This window comes from Myxine glutinosa, chromosome 5, assembly GCF_964187855.1.
Source record: "Myxine glutinosa chromosome 5, kmMyxGlut1.1, whole genome shotgun sequence".
Taxonomy (NCBI): domain Eukaryota; kingdom Metazoa; phylum Chordata; class Myxini; order Myxiniformes; family Myxinidae; genus Myxine; species Myxine glutinosa.
In genome coordinates, this window is record NC_136265.1 from 172,214,559 (window position 1) to 172,235,245 (window position 20,687).

The window sequence follows — 20,687 nt, forward strand, 5'->3', positions numbered from 1 at the left end:
TTGGTGGAGTAGGCATGCTTATGAAAGGACATGGTTTGGAGAGGGTGTGTGCTCAGGTGTATTGTGGGATATCAGAACTTGCCGATCATGGGGGTGCGCACCAAGTAGAGATTGGGCTGCATGATGGAGCATGTCCCCCAAGAAGGGCTGTGAAATGAGAACGGGTGAGCTCGGGTGCACCTGCGGTGAGGTGGGGTGTTCTGGGGTGAATGTTCTACTGGAAGGTGGTGTGGTGTGGGATGTCAACCACAACCTGACGTTGTTCGTGGTGGAGGCCTTGTGTTAAAGTTGGGATGTGTTGCTAGGGGTCTGGGTGGCTGCACTGGTACTGTCGGCATGGTTGAGGTGTGGCTGGCACCTCGTGTGGTTGGAGGTTGCAGTTGCGTGGAATGCAATAAACATGCCCGACTTTTGGCTTTGTGAGGCTCCAGATAGAGGTTGGCATATAGATACTGTGGATTAGACTGCGCCTGTCTGGATAAGTGGTGTCCTTTGAAAGTGAGTTCGAGTTTGGTTGGGTTCTGGGGCTTGTGGTTCGCCTCTGTTATCTGTCTGTCTGTCTGTCTGATTGTAAGTCTGTGGTGCGATTCCATGGAGGGCCAATTGAGTGCTTAGGTGCTGAAGTGATTTAACATCGGAATGCATCTGTCGGAGGACCACCAGCTGTTCCAGGGAGGTAAGGTGTGAAATATAGTGACGTCATCTTCGCTGGAAATGTGGTTCGGGATGGCAGTGGGGAAGGAATCGTTGTTGTGGTACCGTGTACAATGTCATTGTAGAAGAACGTCGGGTGGCGAGTGCGGACATGTTAATTGGCCAGGATGTTGCGGAACTCTGTTTATGTTGCGGCCTAGTTGTTGACAACATCATTGCACCAACAGAGGAAGGAGTAAAACAGGACACCTGCACTCAGACAGCGAGAATTGACGAGAGTGAGTCACAGTGGGTGAGAAAATTGACCAGACGGTAAGACATATGAGAACTATTTTAATTTTAAATAAATAGACCAGGTTATTTTCCTTTTATTATTTGTTTATTTACGAAAAATAAATAAATAACAGGGGGAGGTTAATGGTGGTTTGTTGGTGGTAATTCTAGTTGAAATTCTAGTTGAAACAATTTAAATTGGGATATTGGGATATTGGGATATTGGGATCCATAGTAGATATTGGGCAACTATTTGGGCAACTATTGGGGTATTGGGATTCATAATAGATATTGGGCAACTATTGGGCCAGAGTGATGCAGAGAGAGGAATTAGAGAAAATTGGATTGAATTTAAATTGAAATGAAAATTGAAAAGGTGGATTAGGAAAATTGGTTTGTTGAGAATAACCATTCGACTCATGGTTTCGGTTGGATGCAACAATTTTGTGCAAATTGAGTGATCCAAGAGATTATGCCCGAACCAATAGAAGCATGGCTATCCACACCATCCAACCGGTGACCAGGTGCCCGTGAAGCACTTCACCCGCAAGAACGCCCTGGAACCAAGGTGGACGGGACCATTCCAGGTATTTCTGACTACACCAACTGCTGTCTTCTGTGAGGGCAAGACCTCCTGGATTCACGCCACACACTGTAAGTTGGCTATCCAAGCACCAGACACGACACCACAGTAAGGATGTTTTTAGGAAGGATGTTTTTAGTTACAGGTGTAGTGCTACTGATAGCGGCAGCATCTATTGGTAGCGAGGTGAGGTGGGTATCGAGGGAAAAGGAGTGGGCGAGGCTGAGACAAAACCTCACTGTGACATGGGGACAGGAGATATCGTTACCATGCTTCGAGGAAAAATTGCACAAAGATTGGATAAATGTGGGCTGGGTGGTGTTGGAGGAAAACATATGGAAACCGGTACTGGATAAGCAACTCGAGACCCTTGAGGGGGGACGAGTCCGCATCAGAGAGTCTGCCAAACCAGGGTACACATGGGGAACCCCCGATTTTAGGCTACAGACACGCACATACCTAGAAAAAGGCACGACTATGCGGATTCAGTGTGAGGTCTGGATGCCTGGCGTGGCTCGCGACGAAACCAAATACACACCATGCATCGAATACATACTCACGCCACACCCCCAGGACAAGGCCCCAAAAAAGGGTGAAAACACATATTGGAAGGTAGCAAGAGAGGTGGCGACAATTCAGAATAGGACTCACTGCTGGTCATGCATGCACTTTCCCCAAGCAGGCACCACTGGAATACAAATGATAGTGCTACCCCTGTCCCTTAACGATCTTTGCTCACAACCTATCGATTCCCCATGTTTAGTCACCACTCTGGAAAGAGAGGGGGTTGGCAACGGTAAGAGTTGTAATTGGCAGTTTAATTATCGCCCTTCAATGATTGCCTATGTGACCGAGAGGCCTGCCCCCGTCTGGGTCAAACCGCAGAAAGGGATGGTCTGCCTCCAGGACTCCGGCCACTTGCTTATGGGGGAATCAGAATGTGCCTACACTCTCCCCGGGAGGCTGGAAAGGGGGAGCGCCGGGATTACACTATGAATAATACTGCAAGATAAACACGACCACAACGTAACGGCTATAACATTTTCTAGGGGGGTTAGTAGGATTAATGGGGTGACAAAGGGAATCCAGTGCTTATCTGCCCACCTAGTCCCACCCCATGGGACAATGTTTATATGCGGCGATAAGGCATACCCCTATTTACCAAATAATTGGGGTGGCACATGTTATCTTGGCTCGGTCCTTCCCGACGTCGAGATACTGGATGATTTAGATCCAAGGTCCCTGGACAGGCGACATAGGAGGTCAGTATGGAACGAAGACGGAACCACTAAACTACACGGAAGCATATGGGAAAAGGTGTTAGGTTTCTTCTTCCCAGGAGCGGGCACAGTTATGGATAGTTTTCGGATAGATAGGTTGGCTTTGGCCCTAGAAAAGGTGGCTAACGACACCGCTACAGCCCATGATGTACTATTGGACACAGTAGTTCATATGCGCACAATGGTAATGCAGAATCGTGTGGCTTTGGACATGCTCCTGGCAGAGAAAGGAGGGGTATGTGGGATAGTAGAGGGAAAATGTTGCACATACATACCAGATCCGTCTGAAGGGGTGTCAGCCGCAATAGTGAGATTAAGGAAAACTAGCCACGCATTGACCGTCGATCGGATTGCACGTGAGAACTCTTATAAATTTAGCTGGCTCACTGATTGGTTTTCGGGATGGAAAGGTACGATAGTAAAGTGGTTGCTGACCGCACTGGTGGTGATAATCGGGGTGGTGATCTGGGGAGCACTAATGAAATCTTTAGTCCTCCTCTGCGTGAGAAAGTATTTTTCAGGATGGAAAACGAAGAAACCGCCGACAACGACCATGGTCTTGACCACCGAGGCCATCGACCTGAACGAGCCCCTCGACGAGGCTGATGTGACCGGCACTTCTGAAGACTGTTGATTTATTTGTTAATTGTGATGATTTTGTTGTAAACCCCTTGCGGGAACTGGCTAATGCTTCTTATGTATTACAAGCTCACAGCTGCGCACCTCCAACCGATCCAACTGTGGATCTGATTGCGACGCTGGGTCTGGCAGTCAAGGGACCCGACATGGATACTCTGGATCCACAAGCTGATTATGCGTCCATGGAAGACTTCGACATAAAGGAAGTTTCTCTCTTCACTTTGAATACTTTGGATTTTAATGCTCTGTATCCTGACCAGGAACACACGACACAAGATACTGACAACATTATGTATTCCTCAGAACAGCAGCATGTACAAGCTCTCATGAGCATGGACGTCGATTAACTTCGAAGATCTGCAAGGACCGCGTCTGTGCAAGGACAGGGAGCCCTTCGATTGGGGGGAATTTCAGCTGCACCTCTGCTGCTCCAAGGGTGGGTTGGGAAACCCTCCGGGCGACATCCCCGGCCGGACCAGGCGCGTTCGTTGTGGATCCGAAACGTTAATGAACTTTCATGTTCTGGACCCTCATGTTCCAAACACGAACTACATGACACGCCTTCCAAGGGCATGCGTGACGCTTTGGGTGCGTGTCATGTCTTTGGGAGGCACCCACATCACGCAATCCTCTTTCAATAAAGCCTGTTGTGGCCACACACACCACCATGCTCATGTGGCCATTGCGAATAAAGCCCGATGTGGCACGTTGTCTCTTTGGATACGTTGCCTCGACGAGACAAGAGGAGGGATATGTTGGATACGTCGTTTTTATTGTATATGCACCCTGTTGACTTATAGGCTGAAGTATAATCGTTATTTGTATTTAATAAGAAATGCTTGCTTCACCATTTGTATTTAATGAGAATGCTCGCTTTTCCACTGTGCTGGATTCAAGCCCGTTACATCTCACTTGCTCTGAACATGTTTTACGGTCCAACTGCGACCAGGAATGTAAACTAATCAAAGACCGGTTACTCCTATGTGTGAAATATATCTTCCGGCCCTCCTTGAGATCTGGTTAAACATCTGCTCCGGGAGATAGGGCTTGAAAGCCTCTCCCTCGAGGTCAACATTCCTACAGGAAGGGATCTCGGTGGGAGGATTTAGCCCGTTTAAGGGTCTCGGTGGGAGGAATTTAGCCCATTTTTCCTTTGTTCGAGCTCACTTTCAGCGCAGACCTTTTTCTATATTTTACCTATATAAGCGAACCGTGGGTTGCCTGTCTTTTAGGAGGGTCAGCTCTGAGTCAGCGACGCATGCTGTCCATTTGTGCAGTATATGCTAACCCTTCTCCGCAGCTGCGTTTTGGTTCTTCAATAAACAACTTGTTACTCCTTATCCTCGTTGTGGATCATGGTTCGATTCCCGACATGTACAAGGTGTGAAATGTGTCTACTCTACAAGGCATGCATATACAGTATAGTGTAATCACATGCAGAACGTTCTTGTATGATGAAGATATGAAGACATAATTACAACAAACAGATGAGTGCAGACATAATTTGAGTGTGCTCCATTTTTGGTGTTATAGGAGTTCGATGAATGTTCAGGCTAACATGATGGGACTCATGCCAATGTTACTTGCTGTAAATAAATATGCTATCCTCGTATATACAGTATACTACCCAGCAATACAGCCACATTCTCTGTACAGGAAAATCCTTGCATAATAGGGGATGCCTTCCTTAGAGGGGGAGCTGTGGGACAGGTGTGCGGTGTATGGGGCCGTTACGTCATCTGCAGGAAGTAAACCATTATTAACAACTAGCAAGCACCCATGGAAAGTCCATGTCACGTAAAATGTAACCTCAAAATATTACGTAAAGAATGGTTAATTGAATAAATAAGCTCCTGCTACCCACCTACCCCAAGTCAATGCTCTCCCATCCCCAATCCAAAGTCCTCAACATCACCCTCGCCAAATTTATCTGAAATTAATTATATTCTTCATCAGTCATCACACACACACGCACACACAACACACACAAAACACATGCGCACACACGCACACGTTTAAGTTAAATGAAAATAAAACAACATTTAATTCACAATCTCACGAGATTCCATCATTGTGATATGTGACGGACTAACTGACAAGTGCAGGATTATTAACAACATGAAATGAATAGAATCCCTCTTCCTTCCAAATTTCCGGTTTTCCCTCCTGAGAGTTTACTTTTGTATCCACCTCATGCATCTCCTGCCCTCATTCCTCCCACACCCATTGTTTGTCCAAGTCTGCCTTTATGTTGGCCTTCAACTCTGCTGTTGGAATCCCCGTTTCAACTGTTCCTTTTGTCCTGATCCATTCAGTGTACTAATTCTAGCTCTTCCATGAGCCTCGACTTACATACAAAAATAAAAGGAAAAAATAAGCGAACAGGGCAAAAGCAAGTAAATAACAGTGGATTTGAAGGAAATATATCATACTGTTGAACACGCAAATCTTAAAGTTACAACTGATAAAATTCATCAAAATTCACTGCTCAGTATTCTCGGTTTATCGGATTCTGTTTATGGTAATGGTCAGGAAAAGTCTTATTCAGCCTATCATAATACAGTGTACCTAACTCTCAGGAAAAAAAACAAACTCCAGCTTAATGGGAGTTGGGTGTTTAACCCACATCCCTGAACATTTTGTGAAGTAATCTTTCATTTACTTATTAATTTTTACAAACAATACTTATCCCACTTGTAAAAGTAATCATCTCAATCCATCATTAGGATTGACGACTTAAAGAGCGATCATATATTATGATGACCTGTTATCAAGGATACCTTCGTGGTGGAGAGAGGCTGTAGAATCTGTACTGATCCATTATCTTCTCTTCCAGCTTCTCCTTTTGACGCCGGAGCTCATTAAGTTTATCTCTGCAGAAGTGGGGCAGGTCAGGAAGGCACAAGGACAATGATACATTGGGGGCTTTAACATCATGGCCACCACACATCATGGCACTCAACATGCAAATACTGCATTTCCATTCCACAGTGCATTGACATTCGAAGAAAAAAGAAGAAGAAACTGCAGCGAAAAACGAGAGAAAACAAGTAGAGGTACATTCAAAGTACACCACCCCCCATGCTAAAACAGTAAATAACATATCCTCCAGTGTGTGACATTGCTGGGGCGCTTCGGCGCTTGGCGATGCTGCTTTACAGTGCATGGATACGGAAGTGGGAGGAAGTGGTGTCCAATAACTGATTAATTGACTAATTAAAATAAATAAATAATAATCGTAAAATAATTAATTTCTTAATCAATTGGTTAGTATAGTAAGGGCATTTTATGAGATATTTCACAAATCTGTTAACTAAATTGTTACCAAAAAATTTCTTCACCAATATGTTTGTAAAGGTGTGTAATAACATGTGTTAAAATGTTGAAGTTCAACTCCCGTGGGAAACCCAGAAAAAAAGCTGTTGAATTCGGGTACCGAAAAATTATTTTCGAGAATTTTTAATTTTTTTAATCGGCCCTTAAGTAACTTATGAGGGGTCAAATAAGGGTTTTTCATGATTCTGAGTTGATTGTTAACATTTATATTTTGACTTTTACATTTACACACAAAGTAGCTTTTATTTCACATACATATATAATACTCAAGAGTTATTTCTCATTCATATACCCATTATACCCATTGATCCAAGATAAGACTTCAGCAGGTGAAAACCACCCAACCTTGGAATGACGGGTAGATTTGCCTGCTTTATTATATTCACAGCCTTCAGCCAAATCGGAAGATCAAAGGTCACTATAGCGACCCCAGCGCACCGTATGCACTCTTTCAGAGTGGTGAAGATGGTGTTGAGGTCATTAGGGTCTCCTTCAATAACTGGGAGGAACTCGATCTGTGTGCTCTGCTTTGCATCATTAGCATGGATTCTCTTCATCCAGCCATTCCAGTTGGAGTGTGGGAACTCAGGATCGTTGGCTTTGATCACCCACCCCGCTGCCCAGAGTGTGTCACCTGGAGTGAGGAGTGGCTGATCATGAGCCAGGGAGGAGGAAAGCTCAGCGAGGGGGAGAAACATGATCGCGTTCGTTCCTATCTGTTTCCTGTTCGTAAATGGAATAATCTTTACTTCAGTTCCTCTCAGGATCTTAGCTTTGTCGAGTGCCTTCAACTTCATCCGGAGGAAAGCTGCTGTTGTCTGTGGATCTGGCAAAGGTGGTGCCGGAGAGGTGACTTCGATCCAACCCATTGAGTGAAAGGGAGTGTTTCCATGAATAGAGACAATGTTTAAATCTATATTGTCTCCAACAAACTGAGTGACTGCATTGTTTGTTTCCCCAACCTCCATAAAGACCACCTGATCATTACTTGACAATTCACTTTCACTGGCTGGCACTTTGGCTGTCATCACTGCTTGATCCTCAAGCGCAGCATCAACCGCAACCTCATCATTGATCTGTTCATCGGTTTCCTCCACAATGGTGTCAAGAGTGCCAAAAGTATCTGGAACATCATCTCCACTCCTACTATTAAGGAAGCAGTATTTGTAGTTTTGTGTCTCCGTGTAAGACTCAGTGTATCCCAGCCGGTGGAACTTGTTGAGCATCCATTTTGACCCAAATCTATGATCAAGTTGTATGGCAAGCCCCATTTGGTGTGGCAATACTCCAGACCGAGGTCGACAGGCCTTAATAAAATTCTGCCACCAAACGGCAACTCTTTCGTCTGTCTTGACAATCGGTCTCAAGAACATCTGAAGGCTTGCAGGAACAAGTGTCAGCTGACTATCGATGTCAGTCATACTGTGTGTGGTGGGGTATGACTTTGGACCTAAATCAATCAAGGCAATATCATTGGATATGAACTTGAGTGCCGTCTTTATGATCTGAGTCTTCTCATCTCCATGGTCAAGATTAGCATGATGCTCTCGCAGAATATTGTCGGTGCCATCTTTGAGACAGAGTACATCTGCCCTTCTTTCCTGTGTTGTGAAATACAAGGTGTCTTCGTATTTCTCTAGAAGTTTTATCTTTAGCCAATGCTTTGAATAAGAAAGGCTCTTCTCTGGTGACTGATCAAACTCCTGCAGCTTTTCATGGACTTGGTCCATGTTCATTACCCCATGCTCTAATTCTGAGTCTAACCATTCGCAGAATTCAATAAAAACTGCCTCTCGCTCCTCATCAATACTCCTCTGTCCTCTCTTCCTTTTTCCTTCCTCATCAGTCTTGGACAAACTGTCACCTCTCGCAAACATAAGTTTGCATCGCAAATGGTACAGTGTTTCTTCTGCTACCAAGTCGTTGATCCCTTCCAGGCGTCCAGTGACTTCAGTGCCCCAGTCATCCCCGTGACTCCGTGCTGTCTTCAGCAAGCTTGCCTTCAGTGTATCTGCAGTCAAATTATCTGGCACTCTGTATTTCTTTCTAGCTTGTGCTGGATTATTTTTGTAGAGCTGGGCTGGTTGGTTGCAAAGAATGCATACATCCTTATACAGGAGGTCAACTGACTGTGATCTTCTAGAACTGCAGCCAGTTGATGAACTGAACTCACAAGTAGTGCGTCTTCTCTTCAACTTTGATGACTCTTTCTCTGCCTTTGATGCTTGAGCTGACTTCTTGGTGGTTGCAACAAAGTTGTTGTACAGATCATTTTTACACTTCTGGTGGTACCTCAGTTTTCCTTCCTTTTGAGCCTCCTTCATACGTTCCACAACAGTAACATTTTCGACAGTTTCTGCTTGTTTCAATAAAGTTGAGTATCCCTTTGGAGTTGCCTGTATGAGCCTTTCAGCTGGTGTATCCGAGCGTGCACAGATGAAGCAATTGAGCACAGGTGGAGTAACGTCTTCATCCATATTGCTAGACTCCATGTCCTGCAAAGTAGAAAATGAGATATATTTAGAAATTATTTTTCCACAAAGGAGTGTCTGTGGTGAAATATAAATGTTAACAATCAACTCAGAATCATGAAAAACCCTTATTTGACCCCTCATAAGTTACTTAAGGGCCGATTAAAAAAAATAAAAATTCTCGAAAATAATTTTTCGGTACCCGAATTCAACAGCTTTTTTTCTGGGTTTCCCACGGGAGTTGACCTTCAACATTTTAACACATGTTATTACACACCTTTACAAACATATTGGTGAAGAAATCTTTTGGTAACAATTTAGTTAACAGATTTTCATATGTTTCCCTTACTAGTAGCATACCTAAACCACCACTGTTTCATCAAAATATGTAACTTTATGAAAATTATGTAATTTATTGGAAATTAAATAATTAATCGATCAATTGATTAATCAATAAATCAAAAATACATTTTGTAGCCAAATCATTTGGTCACCATTGTGTCAAAATATCAGCTTCCTAGCTGAAAAGGTGCCTCAGATATTGGCCAGATGAGAAAGAAAATAAATAAGTGCTTCATAAATCGATAATATTAAGTAGTTAATGAATTAATTGATTAATTAATAAATAAAAAATTTAAATATCGTTTTGCCAAAGCACTGGTTTACTATTGTTCCAAAATCGCAGCTTCCTTAGATGAAAGAATGGCTGAGATATTGCCCAGACAAACAAGAAAACAAACAAACAATAAAGAAAAGAAGAAAACAAATGGAGTGAAAACTGAGGACTCCGTTTCGGCACCTGTCATCGCCAGGCCTCCTTCGGTGCCCGGCGATGACGTTGTGCTGCGCCTGGGGATGGAGTAAGGAGAGGCTGAGTAAAATGAACTAACCTGCCTGAATCTTAAACATTAATTAACATTTAATTTGGTGCTGTCTACCTACAATACCAATGGAGCAGGCTTGCACACTGCAAGCAAGTACTCAGGTGCATCCTATGTGTAGACATAATAAAACTAGAATGGCACTCAGTAGAGAGCATACCTCTGCCAGGTGAACAGTTTACGTTTTGCATCCCAGAGTAGACCAGAATATCACAATACAGAATCACATTTAATCAAAATCATCCGTCCACAATTTTTTGAGATATCCTGCTGTTGATGTAATCCGTCCACAATCATCCACAATATCGTCCATCCGTCCACAATATCGATGTTGGCCCTAATTCCCAATGGTGAAGAATCACTTTTAAAATTCTAGTAGCCGGATCCGAATCCGGATCTTCACCAAAAATCGAATTATTTCGTCCTTGTGACATACGCTACATATCTGCCAAATTTCGTCCGAATCCATCCACAACTTTTGGAGATATCCTGTTCACAAACGGACAGACAAACAGACAGACAAACAGACAGACAGACAAACAGACAGACAGACAGACAGGGGTGAAAACATAACCTCCATCCACCTTTGGTGGCAGAGGTAATAAATATAAGCTTTGTAAATTTGATGAAGTGGATTGTGAGAGAGATTCATATTTAAGAGCACGAGGTTAAAATGACATGCAAGCCAAAACACAAACTAAAAATGTTGCATATTCATAATGAACTCAATCAATCAATGACCAAAAAAATGGCAAGTCATGTGACCCAAAATACAATGTAATTAAATATGCAATATTTCACGTGTGCTATCATAACTACGATTACTTAGTAATTAACTAATTATGCTAACTGCTAACTACTATGACTACTCATTAACAAATTGCTGATTACCACGATTACTTGGTAATTAATATTTAAACCGTATCAATACTTAAGCACATCATAGATCAGAGACATAGACATAGGGATCGCTTGTAATTGCTTCTTTTTTAACGTCTAAAGTCCCGGTCTCCTTCGACTGTTTTAAAAGGCCATTGCGGTTCCATTCCGCAAACGGCTAAATAACCCAAATAAATCGTCCTTGCTTAAAATTAACCAAAATAATTTGCGATTATAATGAGCTCTTTATTGAAAAGTTTACAGCTGCAGTAATTTTCACGTAAATATGGCAAAAGTTATTAAATAAGAGGCAGAAGTGGCACTTGTTACCGTTGCCTAGCAACTAGTTCCAGTGTCATCTCCATTGTCTACCTGCAGTGAGCAGACAGAGCCTGAAGATGCTGATATGACCTTTTATTAGCGGATATTTCCATTTACGGAACTTTTCTGACTGTTTTGTGATTCTTTTTCCTGGGATACTTGCTGCGAATTGTATCAGTATGCAAAATTTCAGCTTTTTACCCAACCTATAAGGTACTGAACATCTATATCAGTGAGCGAGTACTTTCTGTTATGTTGGTTACGTGTATACAGGACATTAAACGTTTAGACAATATTAAACTTGTTCAGGACTCGTATGTCCGATTCTGGATTTAAATTCTGAACGCACAGTTTTCCCTTTCCTCCACGTTCTGCGATTCATCCAATTGGTCTGCACGATCCGATGTATTGCATTGGGATCACTGGTCTCGGAAATGTTTAACCATATTGCAAGTACAGTGCAAGTGCATCTTTGGGAAAAAAAACTATAAAAACATCGTGCTTCTCATGATTTTGTATAAAGTAGCCAGATAAAATGACTCATTCTTTTTGCATCACCCTACTCAAATTCTGCAGTCAGACCAAAGTGCGAGGCAAATGAAAGTAAAACATACATGTACTGCTTTTGCTCCTGGTGGAACTGGTCCTTGCTGTCCATGCTGTGTTCAAGCAGATCTCTGTTGTGCTGCATCAGTGACTGAATCTGGTCTAGGAGGTGTCGGTTCTCCTCTTCCAGTTTTTGTTTGAGGTGAGACAACAGCTGGGATAAGGGAGAGAGGAGAGATTAGAGCATGCGATGGTTTTGCAGAGTCAAGAACCCACATCAAACCTCTGGAATGGATTAGTTTAAGCTGAGATCAAATTCAAACATCCGATCCGATGTACCATACTCTGTTACGGAGCGTTGGTTCTGCCGAATCAGTTTCTTGGCCAGGGGTCATGCTGGACGATTTTGCATCCCTCTTGCAGCAGTAGTTAGGCGGCAGCAATAATTTGTATTTTGTGCAAGGGTAAAAAAAAATTGTTTTGTAATGACTCGCCTCGTATTCGTGATCATCGTCCACCAACTAATGTCGGCAGATGGGAAACCAATTTTATCTGAGGAAAGGAACACACAATGAGGAATCCCACGCATTGATGGTCGGGATTGAAACCCAGACTAGACGGCTTAGAGGAGAGAAATGGAAAAATATAATCGAACTAGAAAGCATCTCAAAATGCAAAGCCCAATGCTTTGTACTTAAAGTAATCTTGAGGAAATCAATCAGCAAAGACGAAAGAAACGTGAATTTCATTACCTCGTGTTCTCCATATTCTTATAACAAAGGAGTGTTGAAAACACACACACACACACACACACACACACACACACACACACACACACACACACACACCAAAACCCATCTTCCGCTATGTGGGAGACGGGTTAAGAGTTTTCGACCCATTGAAACCAATGAATAAACTACAAAACTCACCCAATACTTTTCTGCCCTCGTATGTGAATAAGGATCCAAAATTGTCCATCTGCACTCTTACCTCACATTGGCTGCCAAGACGTGCCGAGTCCACGTCCAGCTGTTGGAACTGCTGCCGCAGGTCTGAACAATCGGCCTCGAGACGTGCTTGCTGCAACCGACTGCTGTTCAGTTCCGACTTGAGTTCCTTTTGCTCCGAAAACAGAGACTCATGATCATGACGCAGACGTCCATAAGTTGCATTAAGCCTGTGAAAAACACACGTCATGTGTCAGTAGCCATTTCTCAGACATAGAACAAAACCAGAAAGCCAAAAACAGGTAAATGAGCAGACAAAATAAACAAATACGCAACAGCAAAATATAAAACCAAGACTTACAAAATGCGAATGCAATGAGAAAGCACAGCTGAGCAGAGATTCTGGCAGTAAGATTCAGATAAATACATAATGTTTAGGAGGTAGGGTTTAGGCCCTCACCAAGTTTGATGATCTTTTATCATTCAGTTTGGAGTAATTGGTCAAAATATTAATTATACACATGGGGTGTAGCTCAAGCACAGAAGACAGAATCCGAAACATTTTAAAGGACCAAGAAAGATATCACAAATGGCCTGTTTCTACTGCAGAGATCCACCACGTGGGCTGACTGGGTATGCCAGATGTTTTTGTATTGTGGCATGGTGAATGCCATATATTCACGAGATGGATTGTTATTGGTTATTTTGATGTCTGAACTCGATGACCTTTGATGGAAACATATGTTTTCACCCCTGTTTGTTTGTCTATTTGTGAGCACGATATCTCAAAAAGTTGTGGACGGAATTGGACGAAACTTGGTGAATAGGTTGGGGAGGTGACAGGAACATGCCGATTAGAATTTGGGTAAGGTCCGGCCCATCATTGGGATTTTTCAGCCCGACAGAGGTATGCGCTCTACCAAATGCCATTCTAGTACTGTATGTTATGACTTTTGAAATGATGTTTTGGAGGAATTAATTTTGTTGTTGAAAAATTTAAGATTTTTACTGGTGGTTCATGAAACTCTTCATTTAGTCTGTGAAAAGTAATTCATATTAAAATATTGAACTCGGTTATGCCTGGTTGGTGGGGATGGGCTGTCCTACGCCATCTTTGAATTTTGTGAACACACATTTCCGGCGCTCGTCTGTTCAACATGTCGAGGTAGACTAGCTACGTGTACGAACCCTGATGGCTATCCACATTTAAAAGATTTGCATAAATCATCCTGAAGAGTAAGCCTGGTGTTGGCTTAACGGTTAAGGTGGCTGGGTTAGGAGCTCAGGGTCCTGAGTTTGAGCCCCTATCATGCTGTAGAATTAACACCAGGTGGGTTGATTCAGCCTGTCATCCTTCCGAGGACTGGTAATGGGGGGCATCGCATCAGCGGCACAGCCGCACCCTTAGAAAATTATGTGAGTGAATCCTGGCGAATGGCTAGATGTTTAATGTTTTCTACATTTGATAAATTGATTTGGTAAATTAAGATTACTCATTTGAAGTAATTACATCAATTGATTGAATTTGTGTAATGATGAGATTGCCACTTACGTAATCTCGTATTGGTTTTGTCGGCAACCTATCCACCGCTTCCTCTTCTTCGCTCAGTTTTCTAACAACAGAGTCATAGTGCATTGAGTATGTGTTCCAGTCTATTTAACGAACCAATGGTTACACTATGATGAGGAGCAAGGATATGACTTGCCATAAATATTCTGAATCCTGAATTTTGGAAGACATTCAGCATGTCAGCTTTGGCAGTGCAAATTCACTCCCTACTCGTTTTGGTGGAATTGGCTTTCAAATTTGCTCATTGTGAGCCTTCCATACATGACAACCATGTCTATCTGCCGCAATTTGAACCGTTTGCTACCATGTTGCATTACAAAGTCACTCTCCATGCCTTTTGATAGAAAGTCGTGCAGGTTAAAACCCTTTCCTGTCCATGCGGCTTTAACAACAAAGTCTGTAGCTCCCAAAATAAAATGATAGAGCATTATGTTAGGGCTTTTCAATAATGTTCTTTATTAAGAACTGGTTCTCGGCTAACATATTGAGCTATGTAGTTGGAGAGATTCTGTGTCCCATCAGATAAATCATTTGATATCCCTACCGGTCATTCTCTTGGCGGAGCTGCTGGTATTCCCCAGCAATGGCGGTGTGTGCTCTGGTTTCCTGCTGCATCTTCTCTCGCTCAGTTTTGAGCATGGTCTCAAGCTCCACAAGCTGATCCTTCTGTTTCAACAGCTGGTTAAGCCTGAGATTAGTGAGACAGGAGGAATGAAGTCCATTTCATTGCTAACAACAAGCATCCCAATTACAACATTCCAAAGTAAAAGCATCAAATATTAACGATGATCAAGTGTTTAGAACGACTTTTTATAACATCATAAGAAACTGCTTTTCATTTGAAATTTTAATAATTTGATTTCCAATCTTAAAATAAAATGTTGATAATTTTTTTCATCAAAACCAAAAACAAAACGTTAATCTTTAAAGCCACGGCAGCCACACGCTGTACAATACACACATTTAAATATCAACCAAAGTTTTCACCTCTGCCACCAAAGGAGGACAGAGGTTAAGTTTTCACCCCTGTTTGTCAGTAGGACATCTCAAAAAGTTATAGACGGATTCGGACGAAATTTGGTGGACAGGTTTGGTGTGTAACAATGACTAATCGATTAGATTTTGGTGAAAATCCGGATTTGGATAAGATAATTTTTAGGTCTTCTCATTTCGATTCTCTGAGAGATGAACTTATAAAATGGGTCGTGATGTCTGGATGTCTCCATCCAGTCGTCCGTCCGCCTGTTAACTTTTTGCTATTTTGGCTACTCCTCCCTTATCACCTAGCTGATTGTTCTGAAGCTTTAAAGATGAATACAAGACAGTAACCCACACAATCGCTCGGGTTTAGATTTTTTGATTTCAGGTAATGGAGGCTCCATTGAGGGGTTACCACCTGAAACGTCCGATCCCTACTTGTCCATTGTTTACCAACCGATTGCTCTGAAACCCAATACAGCCCTTATACTCGATGGCCCGCACAATTGCACAGACTTCCATCTTTCAGTTTCGGATCATGGGGACACCAAGTAGGGGGGAGGGGGGTACCCCCTGCAACTTTGGATCCACACTCGTCCCTTATGTACCAACCAATTACTCTGAAACTCGATACAGACCTTCGTCCGCAGGATCGCTCAATGTTACATTTTCCGATTTCTTAATTTTCGAATTTGGATCACGGGGGCTCCCAGGGGGAGTTAACAACTGAAATTTCCGATCCCTACTCATCAGTTATTTACCAATCAATTGCTCTGAAATCCGACACAGCCCCTCTACTCAATGGTCTGCAGGATCGCTTGGTCTTAGATTTATCAATTTAGTATCAGGGGCCTCTAGAGGGATAAGGGAGTCTCCCAGGTAAGAAGGAGGGGGCAGGGGGGGGGGGGGAAGAAGGGGGTGGGGTCACCCAAAATCAGCAGAGGTCTGAATTACAACCTCAAGAGATTCCCGTCAGCCCACTCGGGGCTATTTATTACTGGGTTCATACCCTTTTAGGTATCTGAAATTCCATGACATTCCATGACTTTTCCATAACCCTTTACTGATTTTCCATGACCCCATACATGCATATTTTACTCACCCCTACTTTAAAGCACATCATCAAGATTTTGCAAATTATCAAGGTGTGTATCAAGGTTGTATAGTGTGTAACTGCAGCTACACACTATACAACACACTGTACCACATGTGAACCCCAGAATGCAGCAATGGACAATGCCATCCTTACCTGTCTTCTAGATCTTTGTTTTCCACTTCAAGTACACGATGTGTGGTCTTCAAATCTCCATGGCGATTGATGAGGTCCTCGTAGTCGGCAGCCTGCCTCTCATGCAGTGCTGCGAGGCGCTCGTGGTCACGCAAGAGAGCGTCATATGTCACTTTTAACATCTCGTGCTCTTTTGCTACTTCGTCAGCCTCAACCTCAAGAATGGCCTGTGCACCTTGCAGCTGAGTCTGCTGCATTGTGAGTGACACGTTCTGTGAGTTCAGTGTAGAGTTTTCCACCTGCAAAAAGACAGTTGGGACACCGATCCACAGTTTAGAATCAAAGAAAAGAGGACATTCATACAAAAAACAAAAAAACAAAAAACAAACAAACACGAAAGGCAGCCATTGAGGCCTTTGTAGTTTCAATATCAAATGAAAAGTTACATATTCTCGTATCGTAAGTTCTTTTTAAAACATATTTCATAAAATCAATGCAAGAAACCCCCAAAACACATCAATTGTCAAACGCAAGCTGAGATACACAAACACACGCAGGGACACACACAGAGGCCGCGTCAGCCAATCGGCCCAAACACATCGAGCTGGATCAAGGGCTGAATCACACTTTAACCTGGCTCAATTTGGTTTGTCCAAGTTCGATCAAGCGACACGCTGCATTCCTCTTCCTCACCGAGCCACTCACAATGGCGACTGAGAGATGTTCTTCGTGCTCAATGGGGGAGGGGTTTAAACTTGGATGCTAAACATCCCCCTAAATCTGTCCTATATCGGACTTATAAAACCAAACAGTTTATTGATCGTGCTGACCAGAAAAACTCAATTGAGACCCAGTTCAATGATGTGTGTATTTACTAACAGGGGGAGGGAGGGAAAACAGGGAACACAAAAACATTTCATACAACTCTATTTTCACTTGAAGTACACGCCCTTGTTCTGAAGCCATTCCAGTGTTGATTTGGCTGCATGATTGGGGTCATTGTTTTATTGGAACGTAAATCTTCATCTAAGGTCGTTTGCACTCTGAAGCAGGTTCTCCTCAAGGATTTTCCTGCATTTGGCTCCATTTATTGTTCCCTCTATCCTTACACGTCTCCCAGTCTTTGCCTCTGAAAAGTATTCCCATAGCATGATGATGCCACCACCATTCTTCATGGTAGGGATGTTGTTAGATGGGTGATGAGCGGTGCTCGGTTTCTGCCAGACGTAGCGCTTTGCATTCAGGCCAAAGAGATCAATTTTCGTCTCAAAAGACCACAGAATCTTTTGCCTCATGCTCTTAGAGTCTTTCACGTGACTTTTTTCAAACTCCAGGCATGCTGTCATGTGCCTTTTTCTCAGGAGTGGCTTCTGGTCTGGCCACTTCGGTAAAGCCTAGTTTGGTGAAGTGCAGCAGAGACTATTGTTCTTCCGCCAAGTTCTCCCAACTCAGCCAAGGAACTCTGAAGTTCTGTCAGAGTGGTCATTTGGTTCTTGGTCACCTCTCTGACCAAGGTACTTCTTGCCTGGTTGCTCAGTTTGGTCAGCTGGCTAGCTCTAGGAAGAGTCTGGGTAGTTCCATGTTGTTTCCATTTCCTAATGAGCTCACTGTGCTCTTGGGAACTTTCAACAATCTAGAAATAATTGTATACCCTTCCACAGATCTCTGCCTCCTCACAATTATATCTCGGAGTTCTACAGACAGTTCCTTGGACTTCATGGTAGAGTTTCTGCTCTGACATGCACTGTCATCTGTGGGAACTTATCTGTGGGAAAGGTGTGTTTCTTTCTATATCATGTCCAGTGAATTAAATTGGTCACAGGTGGACTCCAATCACGTTGTAGAGACATCTCAAGGATGATCAAATTGATGCACCTGAGTTAAATGTGGAGTGTCATCGCAAAGGGGTTGAATACATATCAACTCAAGACATGTCAGCTTTTTATTTTTATTTATTTTGTCGAAGTTTCCCAAAAAAAAATTCACTTCGACATTATGGGGTATAATACGTAGATCAGTAAAAAAAAATCTCAATTTAATACATTTTAGATTCAGGCTATAATACAATAAAATGTGAAAAATGTCAAGGTGTGAAGACTTTCTGAAGGCATTGTACTGTAGAATCTTGGTAAGACCACAAGTCTGATACAATTTTTGCTGAAATAGTAATAGTAAAAAAACAAATAATAACAGTAAAATAGTTGTAAATAAAGAAACCAAAACTTTTTTTTCACTTTTCTTGCTATTTTATCATCGAAATTCATGTCAATAGACGTTCATGTTAACAAAACTCTACAGTCGTACATACAGTATATGTAGTACAAGGACATATGCCTATCAGACTGTGCATTTGCTAAGATGAATAGTCACCTAATGGATCAACTTGATTCACAAAACAGCACTTTAAACAAGCAAGTTATGACTCAGTCAGTTTCAGGCCGGGAGGATATGCTACGCCCCATATACTTAATACAGTTTTAATTATACATTGCCATATTTATAATTTCTAGATTGATAACTGCATACAACAACAGGAAAAAAGAGGGGAGGGGGGGGGGGGGGAAGGGAAACAACAACGGAGTTAAATAGCATCATTCCCATCAGGTGTTGCTGTACAGAGCTAAAGGCCGTCAGAAAACAGCATCATTCCAATCACAAATGTCCAGAAAGTGCCGTGATGACGACCTTTTGACGCTGCTGATGGACATCGCCTGCATTTAGCATCGCTGCATTTAGCCGGTATGTGCATGTCTCGACTGTCTCGTGGTGAAAAGAGTCCTTAAGTTTTGCATTTCTCTTTTAAGTTTATTTTAATTCATATTAAAATTTAGCAAACGAGGGAGTTCCAATGCTTCAATATTGTAACCTATTATTGTCACCTCATATTATTGTATCGATCCTTATTACCCTCACCAGAGGAGAGGGTGTTGCATTTGAGTCCTTTTGTTTCTTTGTCTGTCTGTTTGTCCGCACAGAATAAATATGATTTTTTCTGCAACCGTTGGTCCAATTGACAGGAAATTTTCACCATAGGTGGAACTCCACCTGTAGAATTTTAAAATAATAATTATGACGTCATATGTCATGTGGTATGGGCGCCATCTTGGAAAACCCGAAAAATTTTGCACCTCTATATCTCCGAAAGAGATGCATAGAAAAAATTGAGACTTGCCTCATTGTAAATAACTCTCCATGTGGAATAACATATGCTAATGATGATGACATAGGTGCCTCCATTATGACGTCATAATTAGACAAGTACAAAACTTTATCCGATCAAGATGAAATTTCTTGAGCGTCATCTAGGGATAAATTGGGGGATAAAAAAAAAATTATGACATCATCGGTGACGTGGTTCGGCCGCCATCTTGGAAAAACCGAAACAATTTGCACCTCTATATCTCCGAAAGCGCTGCATCGAAAAAATAGAGACTTGCCTCATTGTAAATAACTCTCCATGTGGAATAACATATGTTAATGATGATGTCATAGGTGCCTCCATTATGACGTCATAATTCGACAGGTAAAAAACTTCATCCGATCAAGATGAAATTTCTTGAGCATCATCTCGGGATAAATTGGTGGAGAAAAAAAAAGAAGACATGACGTCATCGGTCACGTGGTTCGGCCGCCATATTTATTTTACTACAAAAGCCTTCAAAAACACTGAAAACATGTCCTGGCGAGGGCCTGCAATCTCTGATTGCTCTTTCTTGTTTTTCATGTTATACATGCCTGCATATGAACTTGTGTTTTGTATTTTTTTATCTTGTAAGCAATTCCTGATTGTAAATTATGAATATGTATGCATGTGTACAGCCATTGGCTGCCAGACATGCTATTAATAAACCATTTTTGAGCGATTGATTGAACAAAGAATTCTGAAAACCAAGTGAAAATACTTATAGGAGGAAGACAAAAAAAAAAGCATACAACGAATCGCAGACATTATGCCCCAAGTCTTATCTGCATTGGTTCAAACACAAATGCCCAGCAGACAAAAACCGTTAGTTTTGTGACCGTTAATTTTGACCCCCTGTAAAATTTAAAGGAAGACACGAGACCAAGATCTGCCTGCTTTTTATCTGTAAGGGCTGTGGC

General features: G+C 42.3%; 1 protein-coding gene across 4 annotated transcripts in view; it reads right to left on the reverse strand.

The window, feature by feature from the left end:
• Positions 1-20,687, reverse strand: part of LOC137426725 (girdin-like) — a 193,566-nt gene that overhangs the window by 54,554 nt on the left and 118,325 nt on the right. For all 4 annotated transcript variants that reach the window (XM_078779085.1, XM_078779084.1, XM_078779082.1 and 1 more), the window contains exons 22-26: positions 16,608-16,885; positions 14,925-15,068; positions 12,854-13,040; positions 11,932-12,077; positions 6,210-6,302 (exon numbers count right to left, since the gene is read on the reverse strand). In XM_078779085.1, the coding sequence (XP_078635211.1) occupies positions 6,210-6,302; positions 11,932-12,077; positions 12,854-13,040; positions 14,925-15,068; positions 16,608-16,885 (848 nt within the window). The remainder of the gene's footprint in view (positions 1-6,209; positions 6,303-11,931; positions 12,078-12,853; positions 13,041-14,924; positions 15,069-16,607; positions 16,886-20,687) is intronic.